The sequence below is a fragment of the Sinocyclocheilus grahami genome, unplaced genomic scaffold, assembly GCF_001515645.1.
Source record: "Sinocyclocheilus grahami isolate Dianchi unplaced genomic scaffold, SAMN03320097.WGS_v1.1 scaffold158.1, whole genome shotgun sequence".
NCBI lineage: Eukaryota > Metazoa > Chordata > Actinopteri > Cypriniformes > Cyprinidae > Sinocyclocheilus > Sinocyclocheilus grahami.
The window spans coordinates 1,306,902-1,324,900 of NW_015505337.1; the positions used below are offsets into that span (position 1 = coordinate 1,306,902).

A 17,999-nucleotide genomic window follows, 5' to 3' on the forward strand; every position below is an offset into this window, starting at 1 on the left:
TCAGCTCCAACCCTGAAAACAAAACTCACCTGCCTATAGCCTTAGTAATCCTGAAGACATTGATTAGCTTGTTCAGGTGTGTTTGATTAGGGTTGGAGCTGAACTCTGCAGGACTGCGGCTCTCTAGGACCGAACTTGCCTACCCCTGGTTTAGTAGATGGTTCATGTTGAATGTGTGTTCAAAAAGAACAAGGAAAGGAGTGTTTTCAGTAATACATCCCCTTTAACTACTGTTGAAATTGTAACTTCTGGTTATCAGTGGTGCTGATTCTGTTCACCATCATACAGGTGGCAAACTCCCAGAGGAAGTTGACACAATGCAGAGGAGGACAGTAATGTTAATGCTCTGTGGTGCGTAACAGTGTGACCTCTGTTATATAGTATACACGAGGGCCTTGGAGTATGATTCTCCATGCTTGTAGCTGTGTGCTTTTGTTGAGTAATGTGTTTTGACATAACTCATATTCTCTCAAACCTCAGGACTAACATTTTTGAATAACTGGTTTGCGAAGGGGCATTCTGTTATTTCCATGCAATGATGTGCCTTTTTCTTCCATTTTCTCTTCCCTTTTCCATGTCTCACATCCTTTCTCCTTCTCACTCTTCTGTCTGCAGTGAGTGACAGCTGCTTCAGAAACCTTGCTGAGGACCGCAGTGGAGTCAACCTCAAAGATCTTGTCCATGACCCGTCCTTGTAAGTGACTCACACACAATACACTGGCTGTTTACAATACTGTTCTGTTAAACATAGAACATTGCCAGACAGTCATTGTGTCCCATTCCTAGACTTTCTGTGTGCTGAATGGATGGTTGTCCTTCATGAAGATCAAGGCATGAATTTCAAGGTCCTGTCCCAGATCAAGACATGTTTGTAAAGTCCAAAAAACCACAGGGCAGCAGTGTTCAGTCTTGCTCCTGGAGGGCCAATGTCCTGAAGAGTCCTCTAACCTGCCTCAATACACTTGCCTGGAAGTTTCTAGTAACCCTAAAGCTGGTTCAATTAGGCTTGGAGCTAAATTTTTCAGGATAATGGCCTTCCAAGAGCAGGATTGGACATCCCTGCCATAGCTTAACCCTCTTTACCATCCCTATGTGCCTCTGAATGCTACCTTAAGCTGATCCCACACTGATGTGAACTACTACCCAATGATCCAGACTAATATGTGGACTTGGTGGAGGACTGCAAGCCTTTAGGTCGGCATTTGGGACAAGACCCAAGAGTCCATCCTTGACAAAGGAGGACAGCAGCTACAATTTCTTACTCTGTCTGTTTGCATTACCTTTCATGCATTGTTGCAAACATTATTGATTCTGTGAATCGACAGAATTTGAAGCAAAGCTTCTATACAATTTTACATAATGCAGGCCTCTTGTATGGCAGCTACTTCTCATATACTTCAACAGAGACCTCTCGTGCTTTGAGAAACCTTTAACAATCTTCAACAAGAAGGAGAGCTAATTGTCCTTCCACCTCTCTGTATAAATGCTGGCTTCTCTAGGTATAATCTGAAGTTTGGAAGGCCTCAAGGCACATCCAAATCAAATGTTCACTAACAACCTGTCTAAAAAGATGCACCAATCTAGTTGATTTCTGAAGTGCCTTGGAAGACCGGTTTCCTTGGGAAGGAAGTTAATATAGAAAACACTACCTACTAAGCTATTGGTACTTGAAACTCAGCAAGGGTGCAATGCTCCATCCTAATAATTGAATTATCTGGGGTTTTTGGTGTTGTGGCATTATGGGTAAAGAAGTAGGGATATAAGGGTCTATGATGGATTAGGAATTGATGAGAAAATGTTCCAAGACTGCATCTGTTTCTGCTTTAGTATCAAAAACCAGAGCAATTCTACGTACCTGGACCAAGGTCAGAGGAGTGACAGAGACCGCAGGATGTAGGTCTCTGAAAGATGTCAGAGAGGAAGAGAAGCATGGGGCGCAGCCAGAAGGTAGAGATAGTTCAGAGAGTATTGATGGATAAGGTATGTGTGTGTTGTCTGTTGACTGGTGAGCTCCATCTCCAGTGCTCTGTCAGCTCAGGTGAATTGATTCATTGGATGAGCTGTCAGTTTTACTAACGAGGTGTGGTAAAAATAGAGCTGAATTAATCATAGTGGGGACACACACGGCTCATCGTCCTCTGGATAGAGATGATTCCGATGTCTTCACCTACAGAGAGGTGAACATGCAGACGTTTGAGAGAGGGACAGCTGAGCACTCACCTGAGAAACAGAGATGGACGTGTCTTCCCCCCCAGAGCAGAAAAGTGTCACCAAGGTCATGGTTCCTTATGAGAGCGACTTTTATTTGCTGTGGGCCTGCAGACAGTTATTTATTAACTCGCCAAAGCTTTTTAAAGGGATAGTTCACCCAAAACGGAAAATTCTGTCATTAAATACTCACCCTCGTGTCTTTCCAAACCCGTAAGACCTTCGTTCATCTTCAGAACACAAATTAAGATATTTTTGATGAAATCTGAGAGCTCTCTGACCCTCCATAGACAGCAACACAACTACCATGTTCAAGGCCCAAAAAGGTAGTAAGGACATCATTAAAATAGTCCATGTGACATCAGTAGTTCAACTATCCCTTTAAGTGACAGTAGAGAGGAGACAGGAAATTGGGAGGGATTGGATTGGGATGGGACCATAACTGAACCTGCATAAGCTCCACAGCTCGATGTATGTTAAAGTCAACATTAAATCAAAATGGACAATTCTTCTTCTTCTTCTTTTTTTTATCAAATATTACTGTGTAATTATCTGTGCACATCATTATTTTTGTAAATTTGATGCACACTTGTAATCTTTAATCAAAGTAATTCCCCTTCTTCTTGCAATGATGGTATTTGCAGGGCAGGACAACCAGTCACTCATATGAGATCACAACAATAGCAAATGCCACCAATCCAATCAATTCTTGATGAACCACACTATATTTTTTCTGGTTAAAGAAGCTATTTCACTTGGATATACATCACTATAGGCAAGAAAAGTCTATCTATTCTGTTTCATGCCGACTTTAATAGTGGCTGCCTTTTCTGTATTTACAGTGAGTACAAGTTAGACACCTAATTCACTATAGGACATTCAGGTAATCAGGTAACTGTGTAAACACGTCCAGAACATCTGTGCTAAATACAGTTTGCATGATTCTTAATGCTCTAATGTAGAGGATACTTTACTGAGTCTCTTCTAACTGAAACGTTTTTTAACTTCCTGTTTACAGTGGGTGTGATTTGCGCGTTGCTAGTTGCACTAGGAAAGCAGTGCTGTATTAACACTAAAAAGTATTACTTAATATTATTTAATACATATGAAACTATGTTTCCATCACCCTGTTTTTATGTGCATTTTGAAGTATTACATCAGAAACGAGTGATGGAAACACCCTTAATTCGCAAAAAAAGTTTTTACGATCGCTTGAGGTGGTTTTTGACTGAGGGGTTAATGCGAATAATGGGAGATGGAAATGCATTTTGCGAATAAATTCCTCCACGTGCATCAAAAAAGTAATGTTGCTTTGCGCTATGGGACGGCATAACTTGACTAACTGGACCGATCTTGTTGCACAATATCTGAAATGTTGTTATGGTCATTCTTAAATGCCAGGGCAAAGTATTTTGTCAAAGTATTTCTGTATAATTGCCTCCCAAAGAGCAGGCATCCACCTCTGAAAGCAATGACTGCATTTATCGTGTTTAGTCTGCTCGCTCTAAGGTGCAAGTAATTTATTATTAAAAAAAATATTATATTCAGTGGCTACTAAAGCAGAATTATATTCATATTCTCCTACTTTTCTTAGTGATATTGCCAGTTTACCAGGAAGTGACGATTTTGTTCTCTTTGACTCATTGGATGGAAACGGTGCTTATTCGCAAATGTTTTATGCGATGTTCCAATTTTGCGCACGTTAAATTCGCAACTTTGGATGGAAACCCAGCTACTGTTTTAGCAGATTTAGTGCCTCGCTAAACTTGATTGCAGGTGGTAAATGAACAGCATACTGTTTTTATGCACTGAAATACTATATAAAATTGGTGTAACATGGTTAATAAATTCGTCCCTATATATTCCAAAGCCTTGTCTGCTTAGGTGAGCATGGTTGGCTATTAGTTGCGTCCATGCACTGCACCACAGAGTTTTGAAGTTTTCAACCTCTTTTCAGGTTGAAACCTTTTACTAAATCAGTAAACCCAGACACGTTAACATAATTGTTTGGGTTTGAGAAAGGCTGTGCAGCCAACCCACATACACATTACACACTCATTAATAAAGCCATAATCGATCACAGATTCAGAAGACACTCCAGTCAGATTCAGCGTTCCTCCTTCACTTTCCTTTGTTCGTGTGTACTCACTTACACAAACAAAATACCCAGGTTGAAATACCAAACTCATCTCCGTCTTAAAGCACCTTTCCCCAAACCCCCAATCTTCACACACCAGTGGTTTCCCTGGCAACCGGATTAAAGAGCTCTGCATCTTTGTGTTCAGCATATTCTTCTTTTAGTCTCTGCTCTCCGTGTCTCTCTTTCCCTCTCTCTTTCTTTCTGTTTCTCGATTTCTTGCTCTTTTGTGGGCATTACACCATAGTAGTTAGATGGACAGATACATCAAGAGAAGATGGATCATATAGATAGATCAGTACTTCATGAATAGATGCAAAACATCAACGTAATCAACACAGAATATACAAATAAGCTCCAGAAAGCCAAACTGAAAAAAGGGATTTTGCTAAATCATTTCAGTTTCCTGACACATTAGCTTGTCCTTGTTTAAAAATCCTCTTTAGTTAAACCCATCACGCTGTGGTTGGCCTATGTGCTCTGGACACGCCGAAACATGGTGCTCATGCAGGTGATACAAGTTTGAGTCTGACTTGCATCATCTCCTGATCCCATTCGTTGTAACAGGCAACTGATTTCCAACTTTGATGTGATAGTTTGCATCTTGTATCATCTCTGTCTTCTCACATAATAACAAATTAGACTTAAATGAGCATGAAACACTGATTTGTTCATGTATTTCGTATGTAAACATGCCATCATTTTTTGTCAAAAATCAAAAATTAAATGTGCCCACATCTGTCTGAGCTGCACTCTATTTATTGCTAGTTGCAGTACTATAAGCAGCCACTAGTGTGTGCTGCACTTCAGAATTTAAATATGGTTTGCTTAGAAGTTTTGTGCATATCTGTTCAAATTTCCTCTCTCTCCAGATAATTTACACCATATAGGAGTACACATATACAGGTGCGTGTCAATAAATTAGAATGTCGTGGAAAAGTTCATTTATTTCAGTAATTCAACTCAAATTGTGAATTCAGTGCACACAGACTGAAGTAGTTTAAGTCTTTGGTTCTTTTAATTGTGATGATTTTGGCTCACATTTAACAAAAACCCACCAATTCAATTCAATCTCAACAAATTAGAATATGGTGACATGCCAATCAGCTAATCAACTCAAAACACCTGCAAAGGTTTCCTGAGCCTTCAAAATGGTCTCTCAGTTTGGTTCACTAGGCTACACAATCATGGGGAAGACTGCTGATCTGACAGTTGTCCAGAAGACAATCATTGACACCCTTCACAAGGAGGGTAAGCCACAAACATTAATTGCCAAAGAAGCTGGCTGTTCACAGAGTGCTGTATCCAAGCATGTTAAGCTTATATAGGAAAGTGGTACTTGAAACCTAGCCATTGCGCTAATCCACCTGTTTTGTGACCTAAAAACAGGGCTGTCAAAGTTGAATCCTCTGTGAGCCGTCACCCCTGTGAATGCAGAAGCAAATAAAACAGCAAGAGCCCTGTGAAAGAAGAGAAAATTCTTCTTTAACTGTCATTCCTGTTGTGGGTGGAGTGTGTGGGGATGTATTTTGACAGTTTTCTGGTACCTCTGGCATTGTGTTGCTCTTTCCCTTTCCTGCTCTCTTTCACATTGTGTTCTTTTCCTCTCACTCCCCATTTCTCCCCTTCTGTTGAGACTGAACATACACTAACGGTTGTTGTCGTTTGTGTGTTTCACCCACAGGCTTGGAGGCATAATCTCTGCATACAAAATAGTCCCTGATGAGATTGACGAGATCAAGGTAACGCTTCCTCTCACCCTTTCAGTGAGGCTTCAGTGTGCACATCCATACACACCTTTGCACACTGCTGCACCCTAGAGGCCAGTAATTGTGCTGCACTCATAGTCATAACATGCTCTTTTTGAAGTTTATCACATATGGAAAAATGTATTGAAGTATCTCAAATGGATTTGGACACTTGAGCTGCATTTAAAAAGTAGCAATGTCATTGCACTAGAAAACACAAGCACACTTTTTTAACCAAAACATTTCATTAAAAGAATACTGTGAGGTTTTAAAATGATAAAACAAATATATGTGGATCATGTTCATGGTTAATTTGATGAACTTCACCACTTTATGCATCCACAAAAAATCACCTCGGTGGACTAGTTGGTTAAAAGTCTGTTGCTGCGATGATGCAATGACTTGCATGTGCAAATACTTTTTGGAGCCACTGTATATGATATTTTTTGCTGGTAACAGCAGTTTAAAATGTAATATTTTATTTATCAGGCCAGACTATATGCCCGAAATAGCTGATGTGATGTTGCACCACTAAATTGAGGGCGACTGCTCATATGGTGCACAAACGCACACACGCAAATGTACCTTTGTGCACTTTACAAAATTACTGCAGAACATTTTGTGTTGATATTCTGTGTGTTTTTGTGCATTAAAGGAGACGCTGGTGGACTGGTGCGATGAGAAGGAGCTCAACTTGATCCTGACCACCGGTGGAACGGGTTTTGCACCCCGTGATGTCACGCCTGAGGTACATGGGAGCCCACCTGTTTGTGTTTGTCTCCATGTGAGTGTGTGTTTCTGCCCCCACACCCATGTGTCCTTGTTTTTCTGAGTCTGACTGTGAGTGAGAGAGAGAAATTGTGACGTTTGTATATTTGTGCATTGAGTTTGTGTACAATTTATTTTTCCATTCACATGCATGCTGTTTGGCTGATGATTTCTTGTGAAACAAACAGTTCTTGGGAAAATGTGACTTGTTAAAGGCTTTTCACAGACTTTTTATAAACTTTTAGACTTTTTACCTGTATATATAAAATGACCAGCTCATGTCCAGCCCAAGTGGAAAAATGCACTGTTGCTGCCAGATCTTGATTGTCGAAAATTACATTGTGTTTGATGCAAAACTCGACTAAATGAAATGAAAAAAAATAAAAATCTGTAACTGTATATTCTCATGCTTTCTCAAGCAAAGCAAATTTTGAAAGTTCACTAAAAACATATCTTACATTTTGGTCATAGATAATGTTGAAGATATACTTTATTGTCAACATGTCTTAAGTGGTAAAAAAAAAATAATATATATGTATATAAAATTATAAATAGTACCAAGGATCAGGAAAAAAAAGGAAACAAATCATCAGAACATTTTGAACATTCTGAAGATTTTTTTTGTTTTCAGTATGCTTGTGTCACTTACAGTTAAATTCCTTCTCTGATTTTATTCTTGTTTGCAACGTTACTTGGCAGTATTTTAAAGATATTATTGTTTTTGGTTTTTGCAGGGCCTGTTATTAGAGTAGTGAAGTAGTTTTAACTCCTATCGACTGTGGAAAAAAAAACATAATTCAGTCGATGCAGAGACATATAGACCGGGGGAATCCCACCATCTCCCCAGCCTCGAATATTACATATCATAACGTAACTACTTGTAAACGTTATTTAGCAGTTTTTACTTGGAAAAGCAGCTATATGTTTTCTAGCATTCGAATAACTATGGATAAACCATAATCATAATCTAAATTGCAATCTTAGCACTCCCGTTTAAAGTCACCGCTCGCCACTGGTGTGTATGTGTGTGTACCTGTAGACCTCTACACAAAAGTGCTGTAATTGATTAGTGAAACAGTGTGCGTATCCATATGAGAGTCTGGTGGGGATTGTGCCTGGTGGAGCGACGCTGTGTAGCTCTTTTTTGATGTATCCTGCACTCCTTCTCCTTTTTACTAATGTTACTGTTTGAAGTGTCATTCAATTCAAGGGCACAGTGCGTCACATCGCAGATAAATTCTCTCCTTCTTTTAGCCCAAGATCCCTTTCGTTTTCTTCTCCTCCCCTCCCTGCTGCGCACTTTTCTTCTGACTTTGCATGTGTTCTTGAATGTGTTTGTGTGAATATGACTGTGTGCGGGTGTGTATGATTCACCAGGATGGGACGGCGGAGGTGGAGGGACGTGTGTCCCAGGGGATGCTGGGAAGGGTTCAGTGAACGGGGATTTCAGATGGAAGAGTAGAGACATCAAAGGCCCACTAGAAATGTGTTTGTAATGGAAAATATCAGCGATGGGGCTGTGCTTATGTCATGAGTATTGTGCTAATGCCACTGCTGTGAAGAACAATTGGCTCTAAATGAGGAATTAGCTTAGCCTGTTAGCATGCATGACTGCAAATCATAAAAAAGGATGTTAAGCAGGGCCCTCATGTTTTGTGGCTTTTACATTTTTTTCATATATTGAAACTAAATTGGCACCACTTACCCAGACAAAACTGGAAGGCCGCTCACTGTCTAACAAATATTAGAAAGCTCTGCTATATAGGCTATATATTAGGGCTGCACAATTAATCGAATTTCTAATTGCGATTACAATTATGGATGCCACAATTACATAATCAAAGTTCAAAGCTGCAATTAATCGCTCAAAGTCCACTTATGTTATTCTGCGTGCTTAAGATAACTTTGTTTTTTCTTGCTACATAAGGTCTTAAGGGTTTTTCCCATTATTTTAATTTTAGTTTTAGTATAACATAATAATACCATTCGTATTTTAACTTTTTTATAATTTAAAGAAGAAACCAATCCGATGTATAGTTGACATTTGAGGCTTAATACTATAGAAAAGCACTAAAAGTGTTTTCAGCTTGTTTGTTTTCATGTAAAAATATGGCATGCAGTTGCATCAAACAATGGTATAAACATCATTCAATGTAAATTGTAATAATCGTAATTAATAATCGCAATTAAAATTCCAAGGGAATAATCGACAATTATGATTTTTGTCATAATCGTGCAGCCCTACTATATATATATTCCAGTTTATCTGAAAATGAAAATCATCATGTCTTTCCAAACCTGTATATATGACTTTATTTCTCCTGAGGAACATACACACTGAAAGAATTTGGTGTAGGATTTAATTTGTAACAATTTCCATTCAGAAATTGCTAGTAATTTCACAAATAATTACAAAGAAATTGCAAGTAAATAAAAAAAAGTGTTTTTAATAAAGACTGAAATAGTATTTCCTAGTAAAACCTACTCCAATAACTGTTTTATATACATCAAGTGACATGAAGTCAGTACTAAAATTATTATAAGTTATTATACTAATTTTATAGTCAGTTATCCTATGATTAATATTAATGGCATAGTGAACAGGAGGAAGATGTGAGACTCGAGAGCTCTATAAATAAATATAAAAAAACAAAAACAAAAGAAGCAGAATCCTGCAAGTCAGACAACACTCATGTACTAAACTGTACTGTAAAAAAAGATTGCTTTCCCTCCCCTATTATCGAATTGTATACTTTTGACATCCCTAAAAGATAAGATTGATGGTTTATGCACCTGTTGTTGCTTATAGATGTGTGTTCTCTCGTCTGCAGGCCACCAGGGAGGTGATCGAGCGTGAAGCTCCTGGGATGGCTCTAGCAATGCTCATGGGCTCCCTAAATGTCACGCCACTCGGCATGCTGTCCAGGTGAATGCACATGCACAGACATGTCCTCTCATCTCACTCCTTCACTCTGCCTGTCACTCTCAAATGCACAAGAGTAAAAGATGTGTTTAGAATACTAATTGGATTAAATACTAATCATCTCCTTCCTGTAGACCCGTATGTGGAATCAGAGGCAAAACCCTCATCATTAATTTACCTGGGAGCAAGAAGGGCTCACAGGCAAGTTGTTTGTCTGTCTGTCTGTGTTACGTGTGTGTGTGTGTCTGTCTAATGGTGCATATATATTCTGACTTCCTCGTCTTCAATTATTCTGAACATACCTCAAAGTATATAATTTATCTACCTATCTATCTATAATAAATACTATCTATCTATCTATCTATCTATCTATCTACAGTGGTGTGAAAAAGTGTTGGCCCCCTTCCTGATTTCTTATTTTTTGCATGTTTGTCACACTTTAATGTTTCAGATCATCAAACAGATTTAAATATTACACAAAGATAATGCAAGTAAATACAAAATGCAGTTTTTAAATGATTTCATTTATTAAGGGAAAAAAGCTGTCCAAACCTATGTGGCCCTACGTGAAAAATTAATTGCCCCCTCCTGTTAAATCATGAAAGTGCAATTAACCACATTTCAGGATTTTGGACCACTGGGCAACAGTCCAGTTCTTCTTCTCCTTAGCCCAGGTAAGACGCCTCTGACGTTGTCTGTGGTTCAGGAGCGTCTGTGTGTGGTGGCTCTTCATGCCTTGACCCCAGCCTCAGTCCATTCCTTGTGAAGTTCACTCAAATTCTTGAATTGATTTTGCTTGACTATCCTCATAAGGCTGCGGTTCTCTCAGTTGGTTGTGGATCTTTTTCTTCCACACTTTTTCCTTCCACTCAACTTTCTGTTAACATGCTTGGATACAGCACTCTGTGAACAGCCAGCTTCTTTGGCAATGAATGTTTGTGGCTTACCCTCCTTGTGAAGGGTGTCAATGATTGTCTTGTGGACAACTGTCAGATCAGCAGTCTTCCCCATGCTTGTGTAGCCTAGTGAACCAAACTGAGAGGCCATTTTGAAGGCTCAGGAAACCTTTGCAGGTGTTTTGTGTTGATTAGCTGATTGGCATGTCACCATATTCTAATTTGTTGAGATGGTGAATTGGTGGGTTTTTGTTAAATGTGAGCCAAAATCCTCACAATTAAAAGAACCAAAGACTTAAACTACTTCAGTCTGTGTGCATTGAATTTATTTAATACACGAGTTTCACAATTTGAGTTGAATTACTGAAATAAATGAACTTTTCCACGACATTCTAATTTATTGAGATGCACCTGTATATGTATAAGGATGAATAAACAATGACAAAAAGTTTCAAATGAGGATATGCCCCTTCTCTTCCTTCACCTCTCACATATACGTTTACCCTCGTTTACCGCGTTAACATTGTGGCCAATCCTATTACAGCTCCTTCCCATGAAGCTCCGCTGATAGGGCCGTGGTATTAATCTCCATTACCCATCAGCCCCAGCCACGGAGCACTCCGCTGTCACTGCCGCTTTGAAGTCCAGAAGCTGAGCCGATAAGGGGATTAAACTATGAAGAACCCCTTTATGCTCGGTCCAGCTCAGCTACAGCACTCCCCCTTTCCCTTCCTAAATAAAATCATCCCTCCATCCCACGTCCACGACCTATAAAAGCAGCCTCCTCTATGACATCAACTCTTCTGGATTCAGTCTGCCCTTCTTGCTTTTAAAAAGGAGACAGACCCAGGCCACAACGCCACAGGTTTAGAAAGACTCAGATCCATAGAGAGATTCTGCACAACCTTTAGATCGCAGCGAGAGTTTTAATACAGGCAAATTGTTAACATTTAAGTAAACTGAGTGAATATGAAACAGGACCACAGACCTCAGCACATGTGATAAAATGGGATGTGTGTACCCAGTGTTTCAGTTTGCAGTAGAATGTCACCTGGAAACACACAAACACAATCCTCAAAGGCCATGAATTGTTAAAATAAATACAGTGGGGGTTTCTTCAACCTTGGGCACTTTCCTAAAGTCCTGAATGTTTCCACTACATCTACAATGATGCACAGGGTTTAGCAGAATTATGCGATAAATAAATAAATTAAATGGCCGATTCATTTGTCTTGCTAATGTAGCTAGCGTTTTATGTATTCTACATACACGTGATTAATCACATTTTCCCACTTTAATTTGACAAATTTGTGGGATTGTTAGAAATTACATAATGTTTACTTATCACATGTCTCAAATGTCTCAAAGTAAAAACCCCCATTTCTTTTCTCCATAGGGAAATTGTTTTAACTTATAAACCTTTAAAGACAGGCCTATTGTCTTAGTTGTTAACCAATTGTATATGCTTTTGTTAAAGCCATCAGTTCACATTGTTTCAACTTATTTGATAAATAATTGTGTTTAACGGCAGAATTCCAGGTGAAAAACTAAATGACCAACGATTACAAAAAAAAGACCTCCACCAATAAAGCTGTGTCCACCAAAGCATTTTTAGCCAGCTGAAAATGCCAGGCGCTCTACTGAAAATGCCCAGCTGTAAGTGCTTGAGAGCGATTCTACTGCCCCGTTCACACCAAGGATAAAAACCATAAAGATAACAATAAAGATACAGTTCTAAAAATCATTCTCAGTATTAAAGAATAGTCGAGTCCACACCACAACTATAACGATAAAGGCACAGAGAAACTATCTTTAGAATCACTTTCAGAATGATTTTTTCCAGCTGATGAATGATAAAAACATTGACACCCAATAAGAATCCATCCTAATATAACGAGCTGGAGAATTTAAAAGTGCTGTATGTTGAATTGACACCGAGTGGTTGAACTAGGTATTGCAGTCCACCCGGCCCCTCCTCCTCAGACTTGACGCACACGCAGGTTGCCAGATTGACGACACCAACAGGAATGAGCGCACTTGACGATGAATGAAATGAAATGCATTGTGTTTTCCGCCAACTGGCAACCCGGGGTGCCGAAATCCTTTTGGGTAAACTGGCAGTGGGTAGGTTTTACAAACCAAAACAGAGACTGACATTCCGGCCCGGAACACACATTTTCAAAGGAGAATAACTGACTGTAGCATTGTTTTTCAGATAAACAAGTATGTTAGCTTAGCATGTTTCTTAAATATCTCCAAACATATTATGGTATTTTTATGCTTTAGTAAAGTCAAAAACTTACATACAGCACCTTTAAAGTGGCAGACGAGCGTGTGCATAGAATAAACAGATTAAACTGTCCACTGGTGTGGACGCTAATATCTTTATCTTTATAATTATCGTTCTTGGTGTGAACGGGGCTTAAGACGCAGAGGTTTTATTTTTCAGTTGAGATGCTTTGGCTGTTATTATACGGAATTTCTGTGTAGTGTAACTGATTCTGGATCTGATTTAGCAGATAGTTTATTTATGAATATAAAGTACTTGCTCTGGCCCTTGTTTTAAATTGTTTTGTTGTTGTTGTTGTTGTGTTTCTTGTTGTCGTCTTTTGCTGTTGTACAAGGAGGATGTTGGTCGTCAGTTGGTCTTGTGTAATTTGTCCCGCCCATCCTCCTCTGTGATTGGACGGCTGACTAAAAAGTGACAATGAGTGCTGCATTGTTCCCAAAATTAAACATTCTTCAACTCTCTGTGCCAAAAAAAAAAAATCACTGAGGCCACAATGCTAAGTGGGAAGAAAATTCTCAGTGCCTCGTCACGCTCATGCCGTTTTAAAAAAACGCAGCGCTTCCATTGAAAACAATTAAGTGAAAAAATACGCTAGTTTTCTTTGTTTAGAATGTCATAATCATTCGTATTTTTTGTAATGGATTTTCTTTTCTTTCTTTCTTTCTTTCTTGTACATAATAGAAACATCTGTGTTTTTTATTTGCATTCGATTTGAACACACATCAACGATACATTTTAAGTTATATTCATTAGATGCATTGCACTTTGATCTGTTGAACACAACAAAATAGAAACCAAGCAACTGGGAAAAAAAGTTATTTTGCTTTGCTTTATGAAGTCAAGCACAGTTAGGACACAGTGTTGCTGTCCAAGTGATTTGTAATGCCTTATCTCTGAAAAAGGGCTACATTGTATTCTACCGTTTTCTCGAGGAAACTGGACATGAAATATGTCCATCTGCTTTTACAGTGATGTGGCTTCACATCACACATCCAATATTGGCATGTTCCTGTCTGGTCAGCATGTCTGAGTTGCCCATCACTCTTTCTTTGAGCTCAGGTGCCATTATTTCTACAGAGCAGCACACTCTGATCTGGAGCGTCAGCGCACACACATGTGCCTCACCTTGCACCGGGAAGACAAAAATAGACCATCCCTACATGCACCAAGAGGACATGAAGTAGCCTATGGACTTCTGATGTCTCCACACATTTATCTTCGTTTTAACTCTGAGTCACCAAAACGGAGAGATGCAACCACATCAGAGCTGCGGGGGGGACACTCCACTGCATCAACCCTCCCTGGACCGGTCTCCATCCCCACTGCCATCCTTTCCTTCATTATTATTAATGTCTCTTGTCAGAAGTACTTAAGAAATGCAGTTTAAGAGCAATCGAGTTTGGCCACCTGTGTTAAGTTCACACGCTGTGTCCTTATCGGACTTCAGCCCCTCAAATGGATGTCCAACTCTATTAGAAATTCCATTAAGTTGGTGTCAATTGGTTGGCCTGTATGTCATCCTATTAGGGGATTCGTATAGATAGTGGCCTGTTAGGTTGGAGGAGAACAAGAGGGATTTTACGTGGTAAAGACCTCACATTACTGCTAAACGGTACACTCGAAGCTTGAGGAGCTAGAGAAAGTTGAACTTTGAGGAGGTACAACAAATTAATTCGTTTTTTTTTTTGTAATTCTACTGTTCAAATCTTGAAGGAATAGCTCAGATTAGATATTATTTAAGCACCAGAATGTGTCAAATCAAATGTTGTATAAAATAAATGAAAAAATGCTACTACAGTCAGGAATTTTATGTTAGCATGTGTGTTGATTTAACAGTATGTAATTTTTTCATTATGCCATACATGCAACATGCAAGTGTTATTTTTGTAATTTGTAAATTATATTTTGTTCATTATACTGAATGTTACACAAAATGACTTTACATGACACAATATAATAACAGAATGAGAATGTATTTTATTTAAAATTAGCCTTTTAATCTTAATTTTATTCATATCAATTTTATATTGTTCTATTTATCTAAGTGTACATATTTTTGAAAATTATTAATATATGTTGTTTGCTTATTTGCTTTGTTTTGTGTTGTGTTTTGCTGTCTTTTGTTTTGCTTTTTTGTTTTGTGTTGTGTTGTGTTTTGCTGTCTTGTTTTATTTAGTTTAGTTTAGTTTTGTTGTGTTGTGTTGTGTTGTGTTTTGTTTTGTTGTTGTGTTTAGTTTAGTTTAATTTAGTTTGTTTTGTGTTGTTTTGAGTTTCTTTCCAGAAAAGAGAAAGCTTCTTACTGTCTAGTAGTAACTGCCATTTAAGGCAGCTTGTTACTAAGCTAACAATGTAATACTCATAATAAATAAAAAAATTAAACAACGATTTTCTCTAAACGTGTCATGATTATGTCTCTGTAGAATTGAGTTTGAGCATATCTAAAAGGTCTTTTCGCTTTTTCATTCTTTCACTTGCTTCAGCTGCATCTCTGTCTTTTCTCAGGAGTGCTTCCAGTTCATCCTGCCTGCTCTGCCGCATGCCATTGACCTGCTGCGGGATGCCATGGTGAAGGTGAAGGAGGTACACGACGCTCTAGAGGACCTGCCGTCCCCTCCACCACCCCTCTCCCCTCCACCCACCACCAGCCCACACAAGCAGACAGAAGAAAAGGGTGTGCAGTGTGAGGAAGAGGACGAGGAGAAGAAGGACAGTGGCGTGGCATCCACAGAGGACAGCGGCTCCTCTCACATCACAGCGGCTGCTATTGCTGCTAAGGTAAGCTTCACTATTAATAATAATAATTATTATTATTATGTAATTTCATGATATTTCATGTTTCCCAAACATAACTGGAACAGAAGAAAGTATTTTGACATTAAAATGATGACACTCTGCCCCTTTAAAGGGTCATGAAACCCCCTGTTTCAGCACTGGTTAGTTCTCACCCCAGTTTTAAAAAATGCTAAAAAAGTGGGCGTGGTGCGCAGCGGAGAGGAGCGGAGGAGGGGGAAGAGGAGAGACAGACAACACACACACAGCTTACCATTCTGATAGTTTCATTTCGCTCCGATCGAGTTAAAAACACAAATAAATGCATAGCCATTTGCACTCTGCATCGAAAACGTATATATGAACGCGCTGTTGCACCTCTGAGAACTTTTAAGGCTTATTCTGTGGTGTTTATATAAGCCTTTTGACGGGTTGTGTCACAGTGCTGTAAAAACGGTTATACTCACCAAGTGAATGAATCGCGTTTGTGCCGAACTCTTATTACAAAGCAAAAACAAACACTCTTCTTCCATCCATGAACGTTTCTCTCAGTTAACATGTGCGATGTCATCTCACAGTCTGAAACGTCTGTCACAGCAAATCAACACATGCTGTTGTGAATAATTAAGCGAAGCGTCTTCTCATAGGATAAGAACACGCAGTCTCATGAATAATTTAATAGACACTGACGCTTCATCGATGTACTATAGTTCATTGCCACGTCACAAATTGTGACGTCAACACAATGTAGATTTTAAACCCAGAAGATGAAAATAGCACAAAAAAGCTTAAAATTAACCAGTTTTCTCCAACAGTTAAAATTATCGGATGCTAACATTGTCTTCTATGATGTGCAACACAAACACCTCTGCTAAAATCTCAGAAAAAGCAGTCTGGGCTTTCATGACCCTTTAAGACTCTCTATCATTGCCCTTGATGCTCCATTGAATCATCTTTTGTGTTTGTGTGCACGTGTCAAGTCTCTTGTCATGTTTATGCATCTCATGTTCATCATCAGAGCATGAAGTCTCATCCCAGCCATGCTGTTGTCATGGCGAAAGGTGGACAGCCCTTGAGTGGCTTCATCCCGTCCACCTCCATTCTGTCCCATTTCACCTGCTCCTGCAGCGATACGGTAAGCCACACCCACTTTTCCATGCACATTCACCTCTCCTGCTATTCCATTGGCCCTTTTGAACATCCAGTTTCAAAACCAACCAATCAGACAAATGAAATGTCATTGTAAGTTGTTATTGTTTTATTTGCTCACTACTACTATTGCTTGACAATAAAACAGGAAAAAAATCCCTTAGGGCCCGTTCACACAGAACGCATTGTTGCGTCTAAATACATGAGTATACTGTAAACAAAAGCTGTCAATGCTTGCCCTGCCTCCGGAGTCTTCTGATTGGTCCACAGTTCTGGAACTAACATTGAGTGGCACTATGTGTAAAAGTTGAAATTCTTTTAACTTGATACAATATCTTACAATGTCTTGGTGCTCATGTGCGAGACACTTCAAAACACGCGAGTGCAACTGTGTCTAGTGTGCGTTTACATAGAAAAGCAATGGAAATTAGTGCATTGGAATGGAAAAACACATTCTGTGTGAACAGCACCTTAAGCCCGGGATACACTGCATGATTTTTGGCTGTCCCAGACGAAAGATTGCCATCGTGAAGCAATCGTGGCGATTTCTGTGATCGTGGCCCTTAATCGGTGGTCCTATGTCGTACTGTGAGAGAGGTTCAAAGATGGTCGTTTTCCCGGTCTTGCGACCAAAGATAGACTACGATAGTTTTCTGACAGTGTCAGAAATTCAACATGATCAACGCACAGTGTGTTTGCTGCTACGACTTGCGTCTACTCAGCAGCCAATGAAATTGAAACATGAAATAGGGCCTAATGGTTAGAGAGTCGGACTCGTAACCCAAAGGTTGTGAGTTCGAGTCTCAGGTCCGGCAGGAATTGTGATCGTGGCAGGAATTGTAGGTGGGGGGAGTGAATGTACAGCGCTCTCTTCCACCTTCAATACCACGACTGAGGTGCCCTTGAGCAAGGCACCGAACCCCCAACTGCTCCCTGGGCGCCTAAACATAAATGGCTGCCCACTGCTCCGGGTGTGTGTTCACTGCTGTGTGTGTGTACTTAGGATGGGTTAAATGCAGAGCACTAATTCCTAGTATGGGTGACCATACTTGGCCACACGTCACGTCACTTTCACTTTCAAATGACGTATTGATCCACACGACCAGCGGCG

The 17,999-nt window shown here is 39.5% G+C and overlaps 1 protein-coding gene across 1 annotated transcript in view; it reads left to right on the forward strand.

Moving 5' to 3' along the window:
• LOC107592801 (gephyrin-like) overlaps positions 1 to 17,999 on the forward strand; it is a 114,524-nt gene that overhangs the window by 56,165 nt on the left and 40,360 nt on the right. The window contains exons 2-8 of the mRNA XM_016282364.1: positions 616 to 694; positions 6,030 to 6,087; positions 6,749 to 6,841; positions 9,693 to 9,787; positions 9,919 to 9,985; positions 15,473 to 15,745; positions 16,758 to 16,874. Coding sequence (XP_016137850.1) covers positions 616 to 694; positions 6,030 to 6,087; positions 6,749 to 6,841; positions 9,693 to 9,787; positions 9,919 to 9,985; positions 15,473 to 15,745; positions 16,758 to 16,874 — 782 coding nt within the window. The remainder of the gene's footprint in view (positions 1 to 615; positions 695 to 6,029; positions 6,088 to 6,748; positions 6,842 to 9,692; positions 9,788 to 9,918; positions 9,986 to 15,472; positions 15,746 to 16,757; positions 16,875 to 17,999) is intronic.